Source organism: Aspergillus terreus, genomic scaffold, assembly GCF_000149615.1.
Source record: "Aspergillus terreus NIH2624 scaffold_8 genomic scaffold, whole genome shotgun sequence".
In the NCBI taxonomy this organism is placed as follows: Eukaryota; Fungi; Ascomycota; class Eurotiomycetes; order Eurotiales; family Aspergillaceae; genus Aspergillus; species Aspergillus terreus.
This window is the reverse complement of record NT_165931.1, coordinates 33436-58956: the sequence shown is the minus strand read 5'-3', so window position 1 is coordinate 58956 and position 25521 is coordinate 33436. Positions and strand designations below refer to the sequence as shown.

The 25521-nt window shown below is 50.0% G+C and overlaps 9 protein-coding genes across 9 annotated transcripts in view; 3 read left to right on the top strand and 6 right to left on the bottom strand.

Annotated features, from left to right (window-relative positions):
- ATEG_05647 (uncharacterized protein) overlaps positions 1-373 on the top strand; it is a gene marked incomplete at both ends in the record, with an annotated part of 1174 nt that extends 801 nt beyond the window's left edge. Inside the window, one exon of the mRNA XM_001214825.1 lies at positions 88-373. Within this exon, the coding sequence (XP_001214825.1) occupies positions 88-373 (286 nt within the window). The remainder of the gene's footprint in view (positions 1-87) is intronic.
- An 828-nt stretch (positions 374-1201) lies between these two features.
- On the bottom strand, positions 1202-3597 carry ATEG_05646 (DUF3176 domain-containing protein; the record flags this gene model as incomplete). Its single annotated transcript, XM_001214824.1, has 5 exons — positions 1202-1719; positions 1805-2479; positions 2529-2698; positions 2748-3364; positions 3544-3597. 5 exons carry the CDS (start codon positions 3595-3597, stop codon positions 1202-1204), a joined length of 2034 nt encoding a protein of 677 aa, XP_001214824.1.
- A 953-nt stretch (positions 3598-4550) lies between these two features.
- On the top strand, positions 4551-5879 carry ATEG_05645 (uncharacterized protein; the record flags this gene model as incomplete). Its single annotated transcript, XM_001214823.1, has 3 exons — positions 4551-4938; positions 5003-5706; positions 5769-5879. The coding sequence occupies 3 exons, from the start codon at positions 4551-4553 to the stop codon at positions 5877-5879; spliced, it is 1203 nt and encodes a 400-aa protein (XP_001214823.1).
- Positions 5880-6221: 342 nt separating this feature from the next.
- ATEG_05644 (uncharacterized protein) lies at positions 6222-9512 on the bottom strand (the record flags this gene model as incomplete). The annotated part of the gene is made up of 2 exons (XM_001214822.1): positions 6222-8891; positions 8949-9512. The coding sequence occupies 2 exons, from the start codon at positions 9510-9512 to the stop codon at positions 6222-6224; spliced, it is 3234 nt and encodes a 1077-aa protein (XP_001214822.1).
- Positions 9513-10210: 698 nt separating this feature from the next.
- Positions 10211-13416, bottom strand: ATEG_05643 (uncharacterized protein; the record flags this gene model as incomplete). The annotated part of the gene is made up of 5 exons (XM_001214821.1): positions 10211-11309; positions 11364-12182; positions 12267-12374; positions 12437-13040; positions 13197-13416. 5 exons carry the CDS (start codon positions 13414-13416, stop codon positions 10211-10213), a joined length of 2850 nt encoding a protein of 949 aa, XP_001214821.1.
- A 1386-nt stretch (positions 13417-14802) lies between these two features.
- Positions 14803-15584, bottom strand: ATEG_05642 (uncharacterized protein; the record flags this gene model as incomplete). Its single annotated transcript, XM_001214820.1, has 2 exons — positions 14803-15211; positions 15304-15584. 2 exons carry the CDS (start codon positions 15582-15584, stop codon positions 14803-14805), a joined length of 690 nt encoding a protein of 229 aa, XP_001214820.1.
- A 701-nt stretch (positions 15585-16285) lies between these two features.
- On the bottom strand, positions 16286-17382 carry ATEG_05641 (uncharacterized protein; the record flags this gene model as incomplete). Its single annotated transcript, XM_001214819.1, has 2 exons — positions 16286-17247; positions 17307-17382. 2 exons carry the CDS (start codon positions 17380-17382, stop codon positions 16286-16288), a joined length of 1038 nt encoding a protein of 345 aa, XP_001214819.1.
- Positions 17383-18098: 716 nt separating this feature from the next.
- ATEG_05640 (ABC drug exporter AbcA) lies at positions 18099-22538 on the top strand (the record flags this gene model as incomplete). The annotated part of the gene is made up of 4 exons (XM_001214818.1): positions 18099-18663; positions 18712-20261; positions 20313-22186; positions 22361-22538. The coding sequence occupies 4 exons, from the start codon at positions 18099-18101 to the stop codon at positions 22536-22538; spliced, it is 4167 nt and encodes a 1388-aa protein (XP_001214818.1).
- Positions 22539-23434: 896 nt separating this feature from the next.
- Positions 23435-23761, bottom strand: ATEG_05639 (uncharacterized protein; the record flags this gene model as incomplete). Its single annotated transcript, XM_001214817.1, has 1 exon — positions 23435-23761. One exon carries the CDS (start codon positions 23759-23761, stop codon positions 23435-23437), a length of 327 nt encoding a protein of 108 aa, XP_001214817.1.
- Between the last annotated feature and the right edge of the window lie 1760 nt (positions 23762-25521).

Genomic DNA, 25521 nt, shown 5'->3' with positions numbered 1-25521 from the left:
AACCCCGTATCCATTCAACTTCGCCGAGTTCCAACCTCACGTAGTCGGGAATTATACCATACCTCTGATTCCCTGGGAGCAGTACAGTGGAGGTGCTCAGTGCTCGGTAGGAGGGATGGCCTGTGATATGATCCGCAATGATTATCTTCCATGGATGGGCATTCCTGAAGGGGTAATGACCCAGATTGATCCCCGGTGGACCGAGTGCTCTCGGCTGTGGTACATTCCCCCGGTCAGTTTGGTTTCATTGGGGGTTGGTGCGATGGAATCCCGACCGACAGGCATGGCTGAGGCGAGCATCCCGCAGGCTGCCTCAGCATCGCCCGTGTCGGCTCTTGTGGCACCCACCCCAGAGTCTACTAACGACCATTGACTTAAGAATGTAATGGGTGCCATTGTGAGTTATTTATAGGGAGAGAAACAGTGGCGGTACTGGCTAATTGCCGGTGACGAATTCTGCCTTTTTGTGATATTGAGCTTTGAAACATATCACCAGAAACTTGAAAATCATGGACCAGAAACTATACTAATCTGCTTAGTCGAAATTATCGGATATATCGGACGAGCCATGTCCAGCAAACAGACCCCCGGTTAGACTCTTGAACCGTATATCGTGCAGATACTCTTTCTTTTGTTGGCGCTAGCCTTCTTAGCGGCCTCGGTATACCTGTTCATTAGTCGCATCACTCTGACGTTACAAGCGGAGTCATGTGCCTTATTGAGGAGGAAATGGTTGAAGATTTTTCTTACGGGCGATGTGCTCTCATTCTTATTGCAAGGAGCTGAGAAGGACCTCCTATCAGGAATTCAAAGAATGGAGCAGCAAGTTAATCTAATCTATCTGGTGGCGTTCAGAGCAGTGTAAGTTTCGAGAACATGAATAGATATTGTTGGACGTAAATCTGATATATACTTAAAACCAGATAAGTTTATATAGCCTATACTTACTTCATTGTCTCTGCGCATACCATTTTTTAGATCAGTACACGTGCTGATAATTCCGACGAGCTTCGGGAACAACCTCCATACCTGCAGCCCCCAAAATTTCTCCACCGACTGCGTAGTGGGTATCTGGAGGTATAGAGCCTGTCCAAATAGACAACTGAGCACATAGGGGGCTGCCCAACATGAAGTGATTAGCAGGGGGTGTGGAAGTTGAAATCATTAATAAGGAGAGACAAATATACTCAAAGCCGACTTGCTACCCTAGGATCATTTTCCTATCAGATTCATAGAGCCTCCCACACATGTGTTTCAACTCGCCAGATTCAATCTGGGCTAGTTTTTCACCAAGCTCCACGGCACTCATCTCATCCCGATAGAGAAACAGTAGCGGCAACGGATCATTCCTCCACTTAGGAACTCGCGCCCCCCGAGTCTTCCAGATTGTGCCCACCAACGCGACTGCTCCGAGGATCCAAACTAACACCGGTAACCCGATCCATTGCCAGTGGACAGAGACATATGTTACACTCGTTAGAACACGACCAGTGGCCATTTTTGCGTTATCAGGGTTCAAAGCTGCCCCGATATATGGAGAGTCTCGAAAAGACTTTGAGATTGCAGCCGCAATGTTTTGCATAACGCATTGCAACCTAGTCGCTGATTCCAGGCTGCAACCGACAATGTCTCCCTGGCCAATGGCCCGGAAAATGTCGTATGCGGCGTAACTGTCAGCTTTCTCTGTGGGGGTGTATTCATGCATGAAAAAACATATGACTACCGGCAGAATCAACCAGATCATCAGGTCCTGGCATCAAGGTGCGGAAGGAATCTCCCGATAAGACAGAGGATATAAACTGACTGATGGTGAGTCTGGTGTCGAAGCTCAGGAAAAAGGTTTGATTTGGTTGCATTCCCATATCAATCCCCGCCGGGGGAGATAGATGATAACCATCCCGCTCATTACTGGATGTGGTCATAGTATTCCAGACTGCCAGTGTGTCATCGGCAAAGACGTTGTCTTGAACAGAGGGCCTAGAGACGCGGACGACAGGCTCAATGACACATTCTGTTGCATCCCACGTGTCGAGGTCTTCCAACCTCCACATGTTGAGGTCAGTGGCCCGATCAGAGAGCATTGAGATATTTGCGACTCGAGGAGTGATGAACTGTATCGGAGACATGGTCGCATTGGTGTAAACCAAGGAGAGCGTGGGGTCGATCCCAGCGCTAACAAAGCCATTCAATCCGGTGACACCGTCGCCCTCGTCTAGATACTTAGTGAACAATGCAGTTGTGTTGCTCTTAGGGAGACTGATACTGCACTTCATCATGTTTCGCTCCTCGTACCCACATGACTTGCCGAGGTGTTTCGTAACGTTTGCGCAGAGGGCGCGAGTCTCCCAAGATGCAACCACATCCCATGTGCAATTGGCCGAGCTGCAGGAATACTGTGGGATAGCCCAGGTTCTTTTCCGGTCAGGGTTCAGAAGTGAACTGTAGACATTCATTTTAAGCACGGGATCGACCCATAAAACTAGTCATATCGTCAGTCCGGCCAGCGGAATATTGGGGGTTGAACCTACTCCCAGATGAACCGAAAAAACCATGGCTATCAACCGTGGATATATTACCCACGAGAGCAATTCTCGATGTATCTGCCGTCATTTTTTGTTGATAGTGAATCAGATTTTGAGTAAACGGATCAAAGCCCAGTGCCAGGATCACCGCCAAGCAGCTCAGGGCAGCAAAATGCCTGTACGCCGTGTCAATCATCGTTTATAGGGCCGATCGTAATGACCAACCTAGCTTGTAATCTCCAAATCAGCTTTATAGCACCATAAAATCCTCGACTCGCTGTATCAAATCGACGGAGGTCGGGTATTGGCCGCGCTGCCTGCATGAACCACGTCCACTTCATCTGGCCAAGGGCCTCGCTGATGGAAAATAGGATGCAGCCTTTGGAGGCAGTGCTCAGCCAGGAGATGAGCGAGTTGAGGGACATATATCTCCACCTCGGTTCAGGCGTGTCGGCATAAGAGGCCAAGATAGCGACTATGGCAATTAGGATGGTACCGGAGATACCGACTCCTAGGACCTCCCAGACATACCAGTCGCTCTCGAATGGTCTCTGTGAGCCCTTGTTGGCTTTCTCCACAGCCTCCTGGGACGAAGCAGAAAGAGGATTGTTTAGCTCTTGTCGCGACTCGGGGTAAGCGTCTGTGTTATCATGATCTTTTGCCCTTGCGTCGAGCAGCTCGTAGGTAGGACTTGCGGTCCCTGTGCTTCGTGACATCCTGCTGTAGTTTTCGAGGTCTACCTGCGATTGATGACAGAAAGATGGGACGCTAATTTCTGATATATCACCTAGGGGAAGGGGGCAAGGCTGACACGGCTGACAGAAGATCTCTCGGACAACTACCTAACCTCTTTGTGCATTAGCCCACTTGCGCTTTTCAAAATCCGTGGTCAATTTCAGTCCACCATATATAATAAGATTAAACCTAGACTATATGCGGCCCGCTCCGCCTTCGGTTGAATCACCCGGACCAGATCTGCGAGCTTCTCACCAGATCATGATTATTGAATTCGGCCGCTTACGATGTCGTCAATTTTCCAGACCGAATGAAAAACCAATGACGGCGTGGAATTCATCATTTAGGGGTGGGTTGCATTCTGGAGCGACCACCCCTTCTCCTGTCTCAGGCGACACGCTAAAACCCTTGTTCATGATTTCAAACTCGTTGGGGCCAACAGGAGTAAGAGTATAATGGTAATAAGAGTTGTCTTCCTTAAACAGATCGCTTAGCACTACGAATAGGAACATTACATCAGAGGGTAAATGCATCATGTCAGGGAGAGGACAGTATGTAGAATGTTAGGATGGTGGTGCTTTGTGTCGATATGTCCTCTGTACGCGTACTTTTGTAGAGGCGCCACCCACGTGTTGGCTCCAGCCGCACGCTTCACCGAATAAAGTACTAGCGGGAAGATATAGGAAGCCCTTATCATATGAACTAGTCAAGTAGATAACTCTTTCTAATATGATCTGCGCAGATGACGGAGCACCACGACATGTATGACGCCTCTCTACCCTATTGTAACCTCTCCATATAATTTCCATATCGTTATACTTCCGGTACATACGACCACAGGGTGTGGAGAACAGGGCTTCCCGTCCGCTCAGCCGTACTTAAGCCACACGCCGGCCGGTTAGTAGTTGGGTGGGTGACCACCAGCGAATCCCGGCTGTTGTATGTTTTTTTTATAAACTTATACTGTGTGACTAACGGAGAGTCATCCTCAACTAAGTACACGGATAAGCGGGATTGATTCAGTGACCCGTCTCCACCCTCTTCTTGCCGACCCCCTTAGCCCTCTACGCCGGTGTCAGCAAGCAGTGGCAGGGTCTGATCGAAAGGAGGACCTTTTCCGAACTCCACCTCACCACCGCTCGCCTCCCCGACTTCCAACGGATTGTCGGTCCCTCTCGATACTCGATCGTCCGACAGATTCAATTTATTGCCACTTTACCCGAGTATGAAATTGCTGCCCGGTCAAAGTTTGAAGGGGACGAGGATCGAGAGCGGAACAACCAGGCCTTTAGCATGGCCATATCTTCTCTATTCCATGCGCTGCACTCCTGGCCAGATAGGAGTCAGGTGACGCTCACTATCTTCGCGCAGTCTCCCAGTGACTGGTATGCGGAACCGGATAAGGAGAAACGCATGAAGCGATACGATGTGGGAAGCCTTTGGGGTCGTGATCTCCTAGACCATCGATATGAACGGTCGTACTTGCAATGGTCTGCACAGGATATGCCATCTGTGAACGCGGTAGTGGCCTTGAACATCATCGGAGAGGGCGACTGTCGACGAATTTCCCCAGCCGCAGTGGCGAGGATTGCCTGCCGCTTGCCTCGGCTGCGAAAGATAGACTGCATGCTGTGCGACAATGAACGCAAGGACCTCGTGCTGAGGGATTCGTTGCGTGATGGTACAGTCTCCCCAGATATCCCTCTGCTCATCTCATATTTTGACTACTACTCTTTATAATACAGGGTTTGCCCTTTCCTTGCGCGACTGGCCTGCTTTGATTGAGTATCTTCATTTAGAATACCGTTGTGACCCTCCACTAAACGAGAACAAGATCCCGCCTAGGAGATCCGAGGCAGGCAAGGACGCCCTTTGCCTGGCGCTCCACCGCCTAAGCCAGCAACTAGTCACGCTTGAGCTGGAAGAGATTACCATCGGTCCAGAGCTGTTCTGGCCCCCCGAGACTCAAAAGAATCCCCCTCCACAGTGGCCAAAACTCACACGGCTGATGATCACGTATATGTCCGCTACACCATCCGGTCACTGGCTTTTTGAACGTGACCCACGGTGCCCAATCTGGAATCAAGAGGATGAGCCCACGTTCGAAGAGATTGCAGAAGGCCAGTCCGATCACTATGTACCAGCTAGGGAAGACTACCCTGTGGATAGGTTCAGAAGCAAACCATTACCTTTGATGAATGAGATTTATAAGGCCGCGGGTCTTGCGGCGCAACATATGCCCCTGCTCAAGGACATGGCCATGGCCGCCCAAATCCAGGGCACGTCCATTGAGGTGCGTGCAGGATCTGCGGAGCATCTGTTTAAATACACGCGGGGAACGGCGCGGGTCAAATGGGTCGGGGTGTCCGAGTTCCGTCCCACAAAGGAAGTGATGGATATCTGGAAGGGTGTGGGAAGAGAGCACGGCCTCGATCGGGTCCAGATTGAAGTGAGTTTCCGTGTCTTTTGTATTTGTTGTTGTGATGTGGTGCTAATATTGATGTTTGCCAGAGTATTGGCTTGGATCGCTTGCCTGCTCTGTTCTCTTACGACCTTGATGACGAGTTCTTCGACAAGTATAGGACAGAAGAACACGGATACGTGTTATGGGACACGGCTTGAAGTTGAGTCTATTGGATCTGGTTTGCTACATTCAATACCGGTTAACAGAGTGCACCTGATACCGGCGATATGAAGGAGATGAAGATTTTAACAAACAGATGGGGATATTGATGATGCACAGGAGGGGCGCGTGGTCCAAAGCATGGCCTTTTCCAAGCCAGAAGCACGAGAGCTGGGACCATAGCTATTAATATTCTGAATATGTAGACTATTATACTAATAAAGATTCGGGGCTTAAATAATAAGTCCCTTGCTACTAGGCTATAAGATGTACCACTCATCTACTGGTAGTCACAGAATCTTGATGTCTCAAAACACTGCCTCCAGCACTGGACAGCTCCGCTACCTGAACATTTCCTTATGGACATATAGAAACTCCACCACTTCATCGCTACGCTTGCTCCCAGCTGCCGCGTTGAGCACCTTTTCAGTAATCCGAATCTCGTCTGACTTTCTCTCAAAAAGAAGCGTCAAAAGCTGCTTCCCGTACCACTGTTGAGCTGCTGCAACCAAGATGCCTTCTGTAACGTGGAAATCCTGGCCTCTTTTATCTAGCAATGCCTTCAGTGCTCCTCTCCCCTTCCTTACAACATGTAAGACCAGTTCTTCACTGATTTGGAGCCTGCCCCGTGTTTGACTGAGTAGCAACATGAGCATTGAATGACCGCCTTTGTTCCGAGCTGCCGCAATGAGTGTGGAGTCTGTCAACGTGACCGAACCTTGCGTGCTATCAAGGAGGAGCTTCATTGTTTCGGGATCACATAACTCGGCCACCTGAGTGACCGTGTCATCTCTGACGTTCACCTTGCTTCTTCTGGTGTGGAAAAGAAGGCGCAAGATGTCTTTACCATGCTGGTTCTTCAGAGTAGCAGTGATCATTCCCTCGGGGATTTCAACACTGCGCTGCATGGAATCAAGGACGAGCGACATGATCTCAGCATCGAAATATCTTGCTACCTCAACCACCACATTGTCAGATAACCGATTCTTGTCGATTTCACGTCCGAGAAGGAGCATCATAATATCCTTTCCAGACGGGGACCGCGCGGCCGCCACAACCACTTTTTCTGTAAGCCGAACTTCGTTGTGTCTACGCTGCAGCAGGAGTCGTATCACACCGTCTCCGTATTTATGGCCAGCAGCAGCAGCAACAACGTCGTCGGTGATCTTGATGTCGTTTCCTCGTTCCTCAAAGAGGATGCAGAGCACACCGCTTCCATAGCGGCTCCCTGCTGCTGCGATGAGTATATGCTCAGTAGGTCTGAACCTCTCACCTTCCTTGTCAAGTAACCTCTTCATGAATCCCTTGTCGCATTTGCCTGCAACCTGAACGTGTGCGGCTCGCGTAAACTGGACCTGTTCATATTCCTTCCTCATCAATAACCTCAAATGCTCCTCGCTCGCATGCTGCGTGGCCGCGACCACGGCCTCATCAATAACCGTCGTGGCTTTTCCTTGGTCAAGAAGAAGCTGGGGTATTTCACAACCGCTCTCAATGTTCTCCATTGCAGCGAGGAGAACGTTTTTTGGAAGTCGTATTTCATATCCACTTCTTTCAAGGAGCAACTTAATAACTGCCTTTCCGTGACTTCCATTCCGCGGAGCTGCAGCGATCACAGCATCTGTGATACGCGCTTCTCTTCCTTGGTATTCAAGGACGACTTCCATTATTTCCGCTCCACAGGGGTCCTTGGCTATCGTGATAAGCTGATCTTCCGTGACTTGAGCGTTGTGCCCTTCTCGCTCAAATGTAAGCATCGGGACATCCTTATCTGGTTTCCTAGTCGCCTTCGCCATTATATCCGCACAGGTATGCTTGTCGTTTCGCATCATATCGATGGTATCTTCCATCACTCTTAACTTTCGCGCCTCGCTCCAGCGGCCTTGCGCCCTGTAGACCATCGCCAGCGCGGAGAGACTGTTCATCGTGATTGTATCCAACTCCCTCCTCTTCCAAGCCAACTTTATTACTCGATCAAACAATGCCACTGCTGGCTCCATCTCATCCAGCTTCAACAGCAAGGATGCAGTCTTGTGCGCGCAGGTCAAAGTTCGCGGATCCTCCTCCCCCAGTTCAGTTACATGGGCTAGCAAAGAGTCTTGCACTCTTATGCTCGATTTTCTGAATTCCCAAGCATCGTCCAATATCAGTGCTACATGCCACAGGCGGGTCATCTCATGTGGACGAGTATCTGTCCATTGTGACGCCAGAGATTCCATCAAGGTCTTGTATTCAGAATGTTCCGATGATCTCTGTTCGGAGTCTTCCCAATCCCAGTATAGTAGAAAATCGTGCCCAGAGGCATTTTTAGGCACATTCAGCGGCATAGAGATATGGATTCTGACAACGATAAAGTAGTCTTTGCATAATCGGACAATAGATGGATTTTGTGCCCCGGAAAGCAGGCAGATGATATCGCCTTCTCTCACGGGATTCGAAAGTCTCTGCAGAGACAACGTACGCTTGCCCTCAGGACGCCTGGTTGCTGCTGTAGGTATAATTTCGATATCTTGGCTGTCGCTTGTATCACCACCGTCCACTTTGCACACCTTGCCAAGAACATATCCTTTCCCTTCAATGATTGCTGACTCGGCTGACACGTCAGAACCCAACAGGAAAACAATTATTTTCCGCAGAACCTCACTCCATCGGAGCGCATAATTGGGTATTAACCCAGCCGAAATAGGGTTGTCGGAACTCATACCTAGCAGCGCAAAAATCTTATCGTGACGCTCAGTTGCCTCGTGGCGGTTGTACATTTCGATCAACTCGCCCAGAGGCAGTATACGGAGAGAAAAGTTCCCTGAGTTCGACGCGCTTTCCATGATTCTCGGCCTGAAGATCGCCCTTCTCACGATGTCGATTACAGGAGCTACCAAGCGCTGCAGGACTATAAGCCCAGGGTATTGATAGCTTAACACTCTTAACCCAGCACTAAATGTGTACCCGTCAAGATCCACAAATCCGCAGTGCAGTCGGATCTGCCTGGCTGCCGCCACTTCCTGAAGGACCTGCATAAAACCATATTAGCCTCACACGATTAGTATGGTTCGTGAATGCCGACTCACCCAGATGCGCCTAAACCACGGCCGTCCTAAAACCTCTTCAATCCCCGCCCATACAGACGCATGGCACCGCGGGAACGTCCCGTCGCCGGCAGCTCTGCGTATTGTCTCCAGCATTATGTCGCTATGAGTCGAAGCCTGTCCGAGCCAAACGACCACACAAGCTGCATGGCTATGGATCTTGGCCATAAGCTGGACCTGCTCACCACGCTCTTTCAGGTCTGCCTGATTTATACAAATCGCATCGATCCACACGATCCGTTCGATCGCAGTATCTCGCAGATGTAACAGGGCCTCGTGGAGGTTGGCGGTCACCGCCAGGTACTGATCGTCAATGAAGATAGTCTGGGACTTGTCGGTGATCCCCCACACATATGATAGTGCTTCGTATAGGTGACCTCCTTTGCGTTGATCCGAAAGAGAATAATCGAAGAGGTGACATCGAATAGGGGCGGTGTCCCCGCGAGCCGGGAGTATACGGAGCAAACGGATATTGTTGGGCCTTGGTGGAAGCGGGCTGTACTGATACGCAGACAATTCAGGGACTATTTCCGACACGTCTTGCATCTTGCAGAGGGTTAGACGTATCCGGATAGCATTTGACCAAAAAGATCAGTCAGGGAGAAAAGGGATCCAGCTGCGTGTTGAATTGAAGACCCTCGGCATCCAGTACACTTAGAATGCCAGTATCTCTGTGAGCCCAGATTCCTTCAGCTAAGTCTAAGACTGTGCTCCGCTGAAGGCATGTTTGGGTGTGATTTTTCAAGTGGGGTCTTGCCTGCAAAAGAAAGACGGCTGGCGCTTCGATGCCGTCAGTCTTCTTGCTGTGATCGGGGAGTCGATAATCGGACGACAGAAGCACTTTATTACAGCAACTGGACCATAAAAACAGGCATCACTCCAAATACAAAGAATTGGCGTGGCTGGCTACGTGAGGCGAAGGAGAGTATCACCAATAGAGACTGGCACCCTATCGCAGCAAAAGACCGCTGGATGGACACTACATTTGCTACTCCTGGGATTGATGAAAATGCCAAATAATTATCGACATAAACTTTTATTTACGGCGGGAAATATATATTCTCTAGTAATTGGAGGACTGTAAGTTTCCTTATACACGTGCATGCCGTGACGGATCCAAGTTGTGAACAGACAGATGGTCGTCTAGTCCTAGACTACTAACGAGCTCACTGACAAGCCTCCTCTGCCTCTTTTCTCCCCTTTTTTCTCTCCTCTCCAATCGAATTCAAGCAGTCCAACAGAATTCAATTCCTCTGTCTGCGCACGACTCGGCAAAAGGTCCCTCCGGAATGATTGGCAAAAGTTTTCTCGTCGATGGAGCGAGGCAGATCGATACCTGTCCTGATTGATGAATATTTGATCCCGCGCCTGCATGTAAGGAACGCATCATAATCCAGGGAGCCCCATGGGACAACATTTTGGACACCTCGTTCCTGCAGAATGTTGTAAATCTGGACTGTCTTGTCTCTCACAGATCGATCAAAGGCTTCCTTCTCTGCCTCTCCCTCTGGCTCGGGCCAGAGGTTTTCTATGGCAAAACAGGTTCCTGCGAAAAGAGAAAATAAGGCGCTTCCGTATGGTGGACCAACGATGTTTGGATCGGCACCATTTGCGAGTAAAAGTTTCACGGTGTCAACATGACCATAGTATGCTGCAGCTTGGAGGGCCGTAGTGAAATTGCAGGCATCGTCATCCATCTCCCAAGCCCATGGTTCAACAGCTGCGATTGGAGAATCAGCTGCAACACCAAGATCTAGGATTTCACGAGTCATGTCGGCGCTGGAAACTGCTGCGACCAAAAGATTACCTGCGGAAAGGCAGGTAGGATCACTCGGCTCAACTCGAGCACCCTTGCTGACCATGCATCTTGCAATATCCAGCCAGCCATTACTGAGCGCCATGGCGAGCGGTGTGTTGTAGAGACCCCCAAGATCTGGATTCAGGTCGGCCCCGTGCTGGATCAGCAGGTTACAGATTTCACGGTGTTCATCAAGAGGCCCGTCTTCCAGTCCAGTTAGAGAGTACGCCAAAGCGCTGCCTCTGACATGAGCGCCCTTGGAGAGAAGCAGCTCCACTGTCCGAATCTTGCCATGCATAGTAGCTGCGGTCAATGCATCAGTCGCATCAGTGGGATCATCGACATCTATCAGCCGGTTGATGTCTGCACGGAAGTCCAGAAGAACTTGGCAAACATGGTTATAGCCCATTGAAGCTGCCACGATCAATGGAACCTCTCCTTCTATTTGCTCATTGGCCACAGCCCCAGCGTCCAGTAATTGTTGGCAAATTAACCGGGACCCTTCACGTACTGCGTCCATCAGACCATCAGATGGATTGGCACCACTGTCCAAAAGGTAACTGATTAGATCGCTATTTCGGCGTCTGCATGCAACTGACAAAGCGGTATCACCAAATTCTCCGCACGCATTTTTATCAGCACCGTTATCTATGAGAAGTCGTGCTATGGAGGTATGCCCGAATTCTATGGCTTTTATAAGCGCCGTACCACGAGTGGGGTAGAGAACTCTGAACCCCGAGCATTCATCACACGCATCCCCTTCTTGGAAACACTTTTTGGGCTTGAGCTTGATATCTTGTATCACATGGAGATCACCTGGCCTTTGTGGTAATAGGAGGCTGACCACTGACTCAAGACCCAGAGCAGCCGCCCATCCCAGAGGTGTGCGAAGAGTCCACCGTCGATGGGTGCAACTAAAGGGTACATCAGGAATCATGTGGTTATATATCAAGGTGACATATCTCCACATCTCGCCAGACTGAAGCAAGGTGGATGCCAAAGAAACCAGTCTCGGTTGCTCTTGCTCTCCAGCTGCAATCATGTGCTCGAACCAATAGCGGCATGCATATTCAAGAAGGGGAAACTGTTCGAGATCTTTTCTTGTACCTGATCGATTTTCACTGCAATAGCATTGATTGATATATGCAATGCAACTTTCTGCAATCAAAGCATGTCCCGAATGATCGTGGAACCCATATGATGAACATGAGGTATGCTTGAGAGCTTCAGAAGTAAGACACTCTTTGACTGAGAAATGGGATAGAGCCAGGTAGTTGTTGTCCATTCCAGTCCGGCGGACAAGTCCGGATAGACACGGCAAGATCCCTTCTCCCTCCAGTCTGTCTTCCTCTGCTATAGCTGGCCTATTCTGCGGCGAGATAATACAGCTCTCGTTGACCTCGACTAAGCGGAGCGGTCTAAGGGAAAGTGAAAGCCATAAGAGGGCCCTTGCTGCTTCACTTGAAAGCAGGTGGTGGATATTTTGCAGTATTCTGACATACGTACCGTCCAGTCTCGGTGGCATAGATTTCAGGATACGGTCGATATCCTTCAGTCTAGGGGTAGGTAATTTCGTGAGCTCTATCATCTGGAGGTGGACCCATAGAAACCTGCGAGGTCAGTGTGAGCGATAATCGTTTCTAGTCTCTCGATGATAAACCCGGGTGCTTACATTCCACCAGACAAACTGATCATGTCGTTGAGGGTTTTTGAGAGAGAATGGCCAGGGACTTTGCTCAGGACGCGGTTTTTTTTGAACTGCGCTTCGAGGTACGAGAACATGTCGTCACGATTGCTCATCGCGTCTATGCTAACGATCCCTATTGACGGGATAGTAGCTGCAAAATCTTCGATATCTCGAGAGCTGGAGTTACTTCGACTCGCAAACAGAATGTGCACGTGCCGATGGCGGTTAGAAGTTTCCATGATCCAGTTCAGAACACGACTTCTTTGGTATTCGTCAGGATCGTTAGGCAATTCATCAAGAGCATCAAGGACGATATATATCGTTTTGCATCGCTTGAGGCACTCAATGGCCGAATCCAGTGCGAGTTCAATGTCGTTATACGCCAGAGGTCTGCTTGCTGTGGGTCCGTTGAACTTTTCGTACAGTTCCTCAACATGCTGGAGAACGCGTTCATTCACACACATTTGCCTTAATAGGGACGAGAGGCACAGAAGTGGATTGGGCCGATGGGCGTCAGCAAACGAGAAGAAGAAGTGCAGAAGGATATTGTCAGACTGTGCTGTGCAGTAGGATTGCAGGTGCTCGATTACTGCAGAGCTGGGTTCGAAGTCAGCCAGAATCCCTAGAATGGCTATCTGCGTATAAAGATGTCTGGGATTTACCATAGAAATGACTTTCCGCAACCAACTATGAGATGGAATCATTAGTCGAGTGCAGTCAGTGGGATGGACAGTAGGATACACACCCTCGCCCTTCACCCACAGCAGGGGCCCTGCAGATCTCCATCGCAGGTATTCTTGACCTTGAAGGAACCATTGACAAGTACCTGGATGTCTCCTAGACTCTCGCGACTGGTAGAGCATAAATGGATCTTGATCATAGAGCCATCCGAGGACTTCTTTGCGCTTTCGGTCTGTGACGATCGGGGACGGTTCAGATGTTGTCTTCGTATACTCTTTAACCATGGAGAACGCAACACGAACCTTGTACAGACGCTTTTAGAATATTCTTGTTCTCTCCCACATCGGCCCCTATTTGAGAGATATCACACGATAACTGAGACATGTGCTGAGCGAGAGTCTCTGATCCAGCAGCAGATGCATCACTAGTAATATTGTATAATCAATCAATATCTGACTGCAAAAGGGTACCGAGATGACCCACATATTCAACCCATTGAGAATAAGAACCAGATCCAATTTCTGTTCTCGAAGGAGATCTCGAAGCTTTAGGATAGTACTTTCCTTCAAAGGGTATTTAACCCTCTCAAACTCGGACCTGGCGCGAGCAAGAAAGCCACTGGTCGCTGTATCGTCCCTGACCTTTTTCACCTTCCTTTCCAACCTACTCATAGTGTTCTCACATCGCTCCACCGTACGCTTGAAGTCATCCGTTCCATTGCAACTGTGGAAGGACTGTCGCTTCACCGCCTCGTCCATAATTGTTAGCATCTGGCGCATCTCGCCCACAGAATTGCAGATGTCGTCTACATCTTCTCTGGAATGCCGCCATCCGTCGTAATACGTGAGGAGGTTTTGGGATATTTGTAGTCCCAGACTCACAAAGCCGGCAACTGCAGTGGCCAGATCCATGAAGCTGTCAGTGGCGATTATGGTGGTTTGATTGAGAAGATATACACCGGAGTATGTTGCGTTTCCTAGGCTGAGGGACAGCCCCCTATCCTTTTATCTGCGGAGGCTGGCAGGTAGCTAGTAACTAGCTACCTAGCCTTAGGCGAGCCTTGTTACTGCGCCACCATATGACGTATCCCTAGGCTATTGTACTGAGGGGCGGTGCACCTCTCCAGATGTGTCTTAATATATCGGATTATAGGCCGGCCGCGGTCGTGGCCGTCAGCAACATCGATTATTTTGGAGCTTTTAGAGACTATATACGAACATATTGATAAAAGGATACCGGCAGTGCTTGAAAGGCTTTATTCCTTGCATACTACAAGATACGTGTTTGTAGATTACTGACTTACCTATTTTATAAGCCTTTAAACCCTAGCGAGGAAGCTCTGGATTCTACGGGCTAGTCGCTCGTTCTTTAGCTAGTTCCCAGACAGGAAAGTTCATATACTGCCAGTATGGCCTACAAACCAAGGAAGAAGACATATCTCAGAGAAAGCTGTTTTCATTCAATAAAAAGTCTGTTGAAAAGCGGACACAATCGTCGCGTGCTCACATAATTTGTTCTCCCCTGCGTGGTAGTAACCGACCATCCTGGATACATCAACGATGTCATTAAACAGCGAAGGACTGTGTGGGATATTGAAATTGCGTTTAGCGGAGCACGATTCGGACGCGAATATAATATAAAAAGTCTAGGTAATTATAAAAGTGGAAAGCCTATGCCTTTGCTTTTGACCCCTTCTTTCTCCAAAAGCCAGGGAACTCATCCTCATCACAAAACTTCAACCAAGGGGGACGGCAATATTCCTCATACCAATCACTCGATTCCACAAGCCGTGTATAGATATCACAGTAATCCACCACACAGGTGTACATCCAGCCTACATCCTCGTGCTCTTCCGCCGTCTCGCCATCCTCGTAGTCCGGATGTACAACATAATCCCGCTCATCAGGTCCGCGGATTCCAAAAAACCGACACAGCAATTTGATAGTTGGCAAGCTCATTCGATCTAATGACTCGAGAGCGATGTCATCGACAAATAGGCAGAAGTTGTACCGTGTCCCGAGCGTCATCTCCACGTCGATCGAGCTCTCTCCGCCGTTCACAGGGGATTTTCGTTGCTCGCTGTCTTTTAACACGTTAACACGGCAGACAGTTCGCTAGACACCCAAGACTGGAAATGGTCGCGGACCATGTGGCTGGTAGCACCATCGAACCGAGTTGCGTCGTCCATGATAGTGAGACGGTGGCGGCTCAGGAGGTCAATCCGTCTGTTAAGCGTGAGGGATTCCTCTACACTAGATGTAATGAGCCGCACCATTCGCTGCCATTGCGAGTTGTCGCGGTAAGAACAGCGATACACCACAAATCCCCAGGGGCTGTCATTCTTAAGCTCCGCGTAAGAAAGAGATGAGTCTTTCTTAGAATAATCATCTAGAGCATCGTCTGGAATCCGGTCCCATACCGGGTCGGCAACGGTTGGGATACCGCGGGACATGGGTAGGCTTGAAATCAGAGAGCGCCGTGGGTAAGGAGCGGCTCTAGCTGCAGCTCCAATCGGTGGGAAAAACAATGATCTTGACCTGGGAAGGGAAGCCATTCAATTGCTCTGGTGATGAAAGGTCAGCGAGAGGATGCTGCAACCTGGTGGGATCTCTGGTGGCCTTCTCTCTCTGTGTTGGGAGATCCTTTGTGGTTGAGGATATCTTGGTATTAGCAGGGAGAGGACTCGACGAGATAGTGGTTTTTAATATTTACGGCGTATAACATTCCTATCTTATACTCAACTAGCACATACGACCATAGGGTGTGGAAAACAGGGCTTCCCGTCCGCTCAGCCGTACTTAAGCCACACGCCGGCAGGTTAGTAGTTGGGTGGGTGACCACCAGCGAATCCCTGCTGTTGTATGTTTTTGTTTTTTCCCTTTGAAGTGTTTGTTTTCCAGGATCCTATCTTGGGTTCCATGGCATGGCATCTACCATCTTTGTTTGCGCTAGTGACCTGCCAGCAGCCCGAGATTCAGATCCAATGTATGGCTCATGGCTGACCTAGCCAACTAAGAAGCAAGAACTCTCTCACAAAGAAACAAATGATATGTCTGCCCCTAATCCACATTGAGGACTCCATGAAAGAATTAAACAAAGAACAAATCTGGGCATGGCCACCGACCAGTTGAGACTTCATTCCTTGGTGATATTTCACGGGTATGTCTTGCCCTCCTCGCACACCCGCTTAAATACCTCCTCTGTGTGCAGCACGACTTTCTTGGCCGCGTCCAACCCCCTGGTCTTCTCCAATTTCTTGTTTGGCGGAAACGCCTCCCCGTCCCAACTCACCCAGTAACACCCACTCCCCTTTGTTCCATCGCTGCCAACTGCAACATCTCCCTCCATACCCTCTCCCTCGGCTTTGGGGGGATATCTCCCATTCGTCGCTGCAAATAAATGTCTCTCTCCGCTCTCCTCAAGGGGCACCATAAATGGACTTAACAGCGGCGTCAGCACGGCCGACAGCACACGCCCAGCCGGCAGTTCACGTAGGACGCCTGTAGCCACGCCGGAGGGGTACGCATGGACGAAGGAAATATGCGGATTTTGCTGAGCCGCGCTTTCCAGGAAGAAATTGCCCATCAGACTGGCGTGCCAGCCGCACCTCTGGAGGCTAAAGGTATGCTTTAGACTGAGGTCCGAGAAGTCGAGCGTGCCGGAGCCGCCAGCACGAACCGAGACCATGGGGTCTAGGACCGACACTACGCGGGAATGTCGGGCGTTGTCGTTGACATCTTGAGCGGCAGCGTTCAAGAGTGGGAGTAGGTTGGTCATAAACCGCATTCGCGCGTAATAATGCAGCACGAGTTTGCGGTCCAGGCCTTCGGTCGTCTCGTCCCGGCCTTTTATTGTCATATACCCGGGGGTCATAAAAAGTAGATTCACTTTTTTCTCCCTTGCCGCAATCTCGGCGCAGACACTGTCGACGCTTTTGAGGAGGGAGATGTCCGTCTGAAGGAAAGTCGGCTGGGCGGAGGAATTGATCGTTTTCATGGAGGCGATGGCAGTCGCAGCGGCGGACTGACTGCGGCCGATAAGGTAGATCTTGGGGGAGGGGGTGTGACGGGCAAGGGCGAGAGCGGTTGAGAGGGCGATGCCCGAAGTGCCGCCGACTGGGAGAGGAAATTAATTCATCGTAGCGGGTTGGAATGTTGGAGCAGATTGAACTTACCAAACACGGCGACGAGACCTGGGGTTAGGCATTGGAGCGTCGCATTGTGCGCCTGGACGGCCTGGAGGCTCACCATGTCGACTGGATCTAGGACTTGGTATTGCGAAGGATACTCGTTGCAGAAACGGACTAGAAGACTAGCAGACAGTGTCTGACTATGTAGTAGCACTAGGGGAAGTAGACCAAGCTGGGATGCGTCAGCTATAAAGGTCTTTACTCAACCAGATATCGACCAATCGGTTCCGAAAGGTATCTATTCCCATCCAGCGATGCTTGATAAAGAGAGCGCGTATAATCAATCACAGGGTGTATTAATTCTGCCTAAGGAATTGCAATCGACATCGAAACCATGTCTCGGTCCGCCATAAACAAAAGTCAATCATTCGCGTGCCATGGTGTAGTCCCTGTTACCGTTGTTTGGAGGGAGTCCAGAGCCCCGGAACAGATCCGATTCCATACTGAGGAGTTATTTGGTGGCTGACGCGAAATGTCGGAAGGCGTATGCCTAGAGTGATGGTGATGGCTGAGGTGAGCCATCAGCCCAATTGCGCAAAAGACGAACTCTTTAAGTGACATCAACCAAAAAAGGGAAAAGAAAAGCTGGGCCCCGGTTCTAGGACATATGCTGCTTTGTATAATAATAATAATAAAGATCCCCCTGTGCCGTCCTCAGCTTATGGCAGTCAACAGTGACAGTGGCACCACACCCCGACAACCCGCGTTATACCCTTCCAGTTTGACTCCTGCCTTCTTTGCTACGGGCCATACTTTTTCCTTGACGCTATTAGCGACATGAGTACGGCGGGCAAGTCCAGGCCCACTGGCGACCGAGAGCTCGAAAGTGCGGAGGACAGCATCTCCAGCCTAGAGGCGAGGGAAGCAGAGATCCACAAGCTGGCCAGGCAGTTCACGGATCCGAGCAATGAATTGATCTCTGCATACAATCCCTTTGCTGCGGAGCCTGGATCCGCTCTGGACCCCAATGGTGACAATTTCAACGCCCGTGCCTGGTGCAAGGCCATGCTCCGGATGTACACCGAAGATAGCCAAGCTCATCCAGCCAGGACCCTCGGAGTGTCCTTCAGCAACCTGAATGTGCACGGTTTTGGTTCGGATACCGATTTCCAGAAGAGCGTGGGCAACGTCTGGCTGGAGGCTGTCGGCCTGGCAAGGAGGCTTATGGGTCGACGTCAGCGCAAGATCGGTATTCTGCAGGATTTGGAAGGCCTAGTGGAGGCTGGAGAAATGCTTGTCATCCTTGGACCACCCGGGTCGGGGTGCACGACTTTCTTGAAGACCATGGCTGGAGACGCGTACGGCCTGTATGTCGACGAGAACTCAAGCCTCAATTACCAAGGTATGCCCGTCGTCGTCGACGCGATGACTTCCTGCTAATTACCAATAGGTGTGAGCGCAAAGCAAATGGCCAGCGCGTTTAGGGGAGAGGCCATCTATACCGCTGAGGTCGACGTCCATTTCCCCAAGCTCACCGTGGGGGATACTCTCTACTTCGCTGCCCGGGCCCGAGCACCACGATACGTTCCCGGAGGAGCAACAGTACACCGATACGCCACACATATGCGAGACGTTATCATGGCCATGTTCGGTATCTCTCATACCAAGAACACTATTGTGGGAAGCGAATTTATCCGCGGTGTCTCTGGTGGAGAGCGCAAGCGTGTCAGTATTGCCGAAGCGTGTCTGGGCATGGCTCCGCTGCAATGTTGGGATAACTCTACTCGTGGTCTCGACAGTGCTAATGCCATTGAATTTTGCAAGACCCTTCGCATGCAGGCGGACATAAATAGCGTCACTGCCTGCGTTTCGCTTTACCAGGCCCCTCAGGCTGCCTATGATCAATTTGACAAGGTCCTGGTCCTGTATGAGGGTCGCCAGATTTTTTTTGGTCGTACAGCTGCGGCTAAGAAGTACTTTGTTAATATGGGTTTCATCTGCCCTGATCGCCAAACAGATGCTGATTTCCTTACCTCCATGACCAGTCCTCTCGAGCGTGTCGTGCGGCCAGGTTATGAAAGCCACGTTCCCCGGACGCCCGACGAATTCGCCGCCAGGTGGAAGGCGTCAGCCGAGCGAGTGCAGCTTCTGCGAGACATTGAGGTTTACAACGCAAAGTTCATCCTCGGCGGAGAATACCTGGGCAACTTCAAGCAATCCCGCAGAGCTCAGCAAGCAAAAGTCCAGCGTGTATCATCACCCTACACTCTTTCATATATTCAGCAGATTGAGTTGTGTTTATGGCGCGGATACAAACGATTGAAGGGAGATCCTAGTGTCACAGTCTCTTCATTAATTGGAAATTCAATCATGGCTCTTGTCATCGCGAGTATCTTCTACAACCTTCAGCCTGACACCAACAGCTTCTTTCAGCGCAGTGCCCTCCTATTCTTTTCTGTTCTCATGAATGCGTTCGGCTCTGGCCTTGAAATGCTCACACTCTATGCCCAACGAGGGATTGTGGAGAAACACTCTCGATATGCCCTCTACCACCCATCTGCTGAAGCATTCGCATCAATGCTGATGAATTTGCCTTACAAGATTCTGAATGCCATCACTTACAACTTGATTCTCTACTTCATGACAAACCTGAGACGAGAACCTGGCGCTTTCTTCTTCTTTGTGTTTACTTCCTTCATCCTTACCCTAACCATGTCCATGTTCTTCCGGTCCATTGCTTCGCTGACAAGAACTCTTGTTCAAGCCCTACCATTTGCTGTGATTTTGATCCTGTCTCTGAGCATGTACACTGGTTTTGCAATCCCAAGACAGTACATGTTAGGATGGGGCCGCTGGATCTCGCGTATCAACCCTATCAACTACGGCTTTGAGTCTCTGATGATCAATGAGTTCCATGGCCGCGACTTCGTCTGTGTCAACTACGTCCCGTCAGGTCCTGGCTACGCAGGCCTCAGCCCGAGCAACCATGTCTGCTCCACAGTTTGATCTGTACCGGGACAGCCATATGTTAACGGCGACGACTATATTGAGTTATCCTATGGCTATCTCGCCTCGCACAAGTGGAGGAACATCGGCATCATATTTGCCTTCATGTTCATTCTCATGTCGGTTTATCTGGCTGCTACCGAGATAGTCACCGAAAAGAAGTCAAAGGGCGAGATCCTGGTCTTCCGTCGCGGACATAAAGCCCTAAAGAAGGGCAAGTCAGAGAAGGATGTCGAAAGCGGTAGTGACCGCATCATTGCTGTGGAAGAGCAGACCCAATCGGATGAGCTTGCCATTATACAGCGCCAGACTGCCATTGTCCAGTGGAGAGATGTCTGCTATGATATCAAAATTGGGAAAGAGAATCGCAGGATTCTTGGTCGCATTGATGGATGGGTCAAACCGGGGACCTTGACCGCGCTTATGGGTGTCTCTGGCGCTGGAAAAACCACGCTATTAGATGTTCTGGCTACTCGTACCACCATAGGTGTTATCACGGGGGAGATCCTTGTTGATGGCAAGCCTCGGGATGAGTCCTTCCAGCGCAAGACTGGCTACGCCCAACAACAAGATTTGCACCTAAATACCTCTACAGTTCGCGAGGCCCTAACCTTCTCTGCCCTTCTGCGCCAGCCTGCTCATGTCCCTCGGCAAGAGAAGATTGACTATGTCACCGAAGTCATCAAACTGTTAGATATGACTGAGTATGCTGATGCTATCATTGGGGTACCTGGTGAAGGCCTCAATATCGAGCAACGCAAACGTCTTACCATCGGTGTGGAGCTTGCAGCCAAGGCCGCTCTGCTTCTTTTCTTAGATGAACCTACCTCTGGACTTGATTCTCAGACATCATGGGCCATTCTCAGTCTTCTTGATAAGCTGAAGAAGAACGGACAGGCAATTCTGTGCACTATCCATCAACCTTCCGCAATGCTGTTCCAGCGCTTCGATCATCTCCTCTTTCTCCAGGCTGGGGGTCGCACTGTCTACTTTGGTGAAGTTGGTGAAAACTCACAAATTCTTATTGACTACTTTGTCCGCAATGGGGCCCCTCCGTGCCCGCCGGACGCCAATCCTGCCGAATGGATGCTCGATGTCATTGGCGCCGCTCCCGGTTCCCATACTGATATCGACTGGTTTGATACATGGCGCAAATCTCCCGAGTATGCTCGCGTCCAAGAACATCTCGCCGAACTGAAACAGGAACGATCTCACCAGGTCGACCGCTCCCGCTCCACCTTGTACCAGACGCCTCAGGATAAGGCCAGCTACCGCGAGTTCGCCGCACCCTTCTCTGAACAGCTCCGCGAAGTCCAGCTTCGAGTCTTTCAGCAAATCTGGCGCTCTCCCACTTACATATATTCCAAGGCTTTGCTGTGTGTGAGCTCCGCTCTCTTCGTTGGATTCTCTCTGTTTCGTACGCCCAATACGATCCAGGGGCTACAGAATCAGATGTTTGCTATCTTTATGTTGTTGACTCTGTTTGGTCAGCTCATCCAGCAGATCATGCCACACTTTATTGCTCAGCGCGATTTGTACGAGGCTCGCGAACGTCCTTCCAAAGCCTACTCTTGGAAAGCTTTCATTATATCTAATATTATAGTCGAGCTTCCTTGGAACTCGATTATGTCTGTCCTAATGTTCCTATGCTGGTATTATCCTGTGGGTTTGTACCGCAATGCTGAGCCTACTGACACTGTTGCGCTCCGCGGCGCGCAGATGTGGCTCTTCATCTGGACGTTTCTTCTCTTCTCATCCACCTTTGCACACTTTATGATCGTTGCTTTTGAGAGTGCTGAAAATGTTGGTAATATGGGCAATCTGCTCTTCATGCTCTGTCTGCTTTTCTGCGGTGTCCTGGCTACACCTGACCAGTTTCCGGGGTTCTGGATCTTCATGTATCGGGTTTCGCCATTCACGTAACTTGTCAGCGGTATGCTCTCTGTCGGCATCTCCAACACAAAGGTCTCCTGCGCGGCAAATGAATACCTGCACTTTGACCCGCCCAATGGCACCTGTGGCGACTACATGAAAACATATCAGTCCACTATGGGTGGCTACATTCAAGATGAACAAGCAACCTCAGACTGCAGCTACTGCCCCATCAGCAACACGAATGTCTACCTTGCTTCTGTCTCGTCCCAATATTCAGATGTGTGGCGAAACTTTGGCATTATGTGGGTCTACATTGTCTTCAACATATTTGCGGCGTGTGCGCTGTACTGGTGGGTGCGTGTTCCAAAGGTTAAGGCTCCCAAGAACAACGTCTGAGATCGCAACCTTGCTTCAAATTGGGTTCAGGATCGTAACTGCAAGATCTCTATACAAGAATGGCTCTACATGATGTATTTAGAGTCCCTCTTAGTCTCTCACTCTCGTTACCATTTCATGGCCTGAGCATAACTCGCTTGCTCGAGTCGGTTCCAACTGATCCTTTCAAATATCAATCTCTTCTCAGTCACTTACTCTACCGGCCTCTCTTGGTTCCGCTACAGCTTCGTTTCATATAGATTTGTATCAAGCGTCACTTAGTAACCCATCCCTGGACTAACTAGCTGTGAGGCATACAAGAGCTCGTGATTGCAGAAACTCGGCCACATCAGCAGTAGGAGCAATATTCAACTTTCGCCTCGTCCTCATCCTCGCCCGCCACCAGGCGAGATGTCTCTTCGTGCCATCCCGCGCGTCAAACACCTATCCCGCTCCATCATGTAGTCGTCCAATCAATCTAACATGTTGCCGCGCCTAGGTAGACCCCCCTGCCTTGGCAGCTGATTGGTCTGTCTAACCATCGTTCCAGAACCTCGCAGGAGGCTTCCTTGTTCCTGGTCCTGCTCCGCTGGCTCTCCCTTAGAACCTAGATTCTGCCCCCGAAGCGACAAAAAGAAGAAATGAAAAAAACATACAACAGCCGGGATTCGCTGGTGGTCACCCACCCAACTACTAACCGGCCGGCGTGTGGCTTGAGTACGGCTGAGCGGACGGGAAGCCCTATTTTCCACACCCTGTGGTCGTATGTACTAGCTGATTATAAGACTGAGTATAAGAATGATTACAAGATAGGTAGGAGTCTTATACGTCGCAAAGATTAAAGACTACTATTTCGCTATTGGGGCCCATTGTTGTCTGACTTTCCCAATCGACGTCTCAATAGACGACACTATTCTTCACAGAGACTCCTGAGGCCGAAACACCTCAAACGCCGCCAGCGGAGGGCACCTCAAGAGATCCGTGTAATCAAGCTCAGGGTCATCCGGGGCCTTGGCTGAGAGCCACCGTAAGTGACGCAGCCCCGCCGCGTGGGCGGTCTTCTCATAGATGCCTCGCTCGCGGGTGTAAGCTTCGAAGGCGATAGGCTGCGAGGTGTGGGCTTTGCCCAGACGATGCCATGCTTCGTCTGCAGCTGGCAGGGGAAATTCAACCTGGCGGAGCTCGACCACGTCCACGAGGGATGGACGGGGAGGAACGGGAATCTGGGCGTGGCTGTCTCCCATGGATGCTGTCTCTTGGAGAAGGACAAAGCTTGTGAATGTAGAAGAGGAGGATAGAACGACGACGAGAAGGGGGGGATTTTCGTTAGTCTTCTGCCACAGGCAACGGTGCTTTCTCGCGTCCAGAGAGACTGTAGTATGACTTGACCCAGGTGCATATACGTGCATTCCTCTTAGAAATTATCATTGAGGTGAAGCAGACGAACGCGCGATGGGGATGAGGATGCTGTTATTAGATATCTCGCGAACCTGCAGCGTATACATAGATGAGCCTCCAGGAGCTGGATGTTCCATGCTGTCACATCATCATTCCAATGTCACGTATTCCGCGTTCTGCCCCGACACATGGAGTTATTTCCATGATGGAGGTTGCACGAGGAAACCCAAATATCTTCAACAGGTTCCCACGTCCCCAATAATCCTTATTAGTACTCTTCTGAGTGTGCACAGTATCTGCCTCCCGTTCCCAGAATTTCGCACTCTTCCTTCAATGCCACAAGCTCCTCTTCCCGGATCTCCAGCATCTCTTTTTTTCGGGTGTAAATGATCCACGTTGGATGGTCAGACTTATCAGATTGAATATAACAATTAGCTCATCTGCACATTGGACGGTATCAAAAAAGACAATGGGAACCACATATTCCTGTTCGGATGAAATGGCATCACCAAGGGTCGTAAGCTCCTCGCGTTTGATCTCAATTTCCCGCCGCCTTCTTGGAATTTACTAGTGACCAAGAGAAGCGAAGAGAGCCATGCTCCCCATGGCTTCCAAGTGGACAGAAACAGGAGAGCCCGCTCAATCTTTTGGGCTGGTGTGCGGGATGCGAGGCTTTCACCAGGATTGGGATATAGCATGCCTGTAGCATAGACTGTGACGCCCCTCCAATCAAGATCCTTATCACCCTCTCACAAGCATCGTATAGAGTCCCCTGTCAGCTGAGTCTGCCTGTGGCTTAACAGTAGGCCTCGCTTCCTGTCATATCTAATCCGACAGGATCCGTTTGGGTAGCAAAGCCTGCTCTGCACGTGTACTTTGTAGAGCATACGCGCTGCACTTGCCTGGGGAAAGGGGCCATTCCGTCTAGTCAAAGCTTGCGGTCATGGCCATACTTATTAAGGCTTGTAGAGTTACCACGCTTGCACAACATCCCACTGTCCTAAGAGTGTATCTGATATCACCCGCCGTCTAACTCAAGACACCCCATTTGGAGGACCTCACCATCACAGCTCTCGTGCAATCCGTGAATGTCTTGTAAGTCCAAAGAAAACAGAGGCCCCACCTTCAAACCCCGCAGTTAAACAGTGCACTTGCATACACTTAGCTAGATTGGTGGTCATTCTTTGATGGATACGAATGGCTATTGATAGAGATGATGTTGCTTCCCAGCCTTGCAAAACAAAGCCACTACCCTCCCCCTAATGGATCCCAGTGGAAAAAAAGGAAAAATAAACGATGAAACGCCCACGATCCACCTTCTTGTCTCTGGCCTGATGCTGATGCGGCCTAGTATATTAAAACAACTTCACATCACACCCTAGACATTCCATAACAGTGTGTTGGTTTAGATATCCGCCTCCTGATAGTGCGCAAGAATGTTCAGAAAATTGAAAATCATGTTGACCGCGATGGAATCAGCACAAAACTCCATCAATGTCTATCCCAGATTCTGAATCGCTGTAAAACTGCAGCAGAGCAACTCGATCATGCACACCTCATTCCTAAGCAGATTCCGCCGCAAAGCATAATTCAACAATCCTTACGC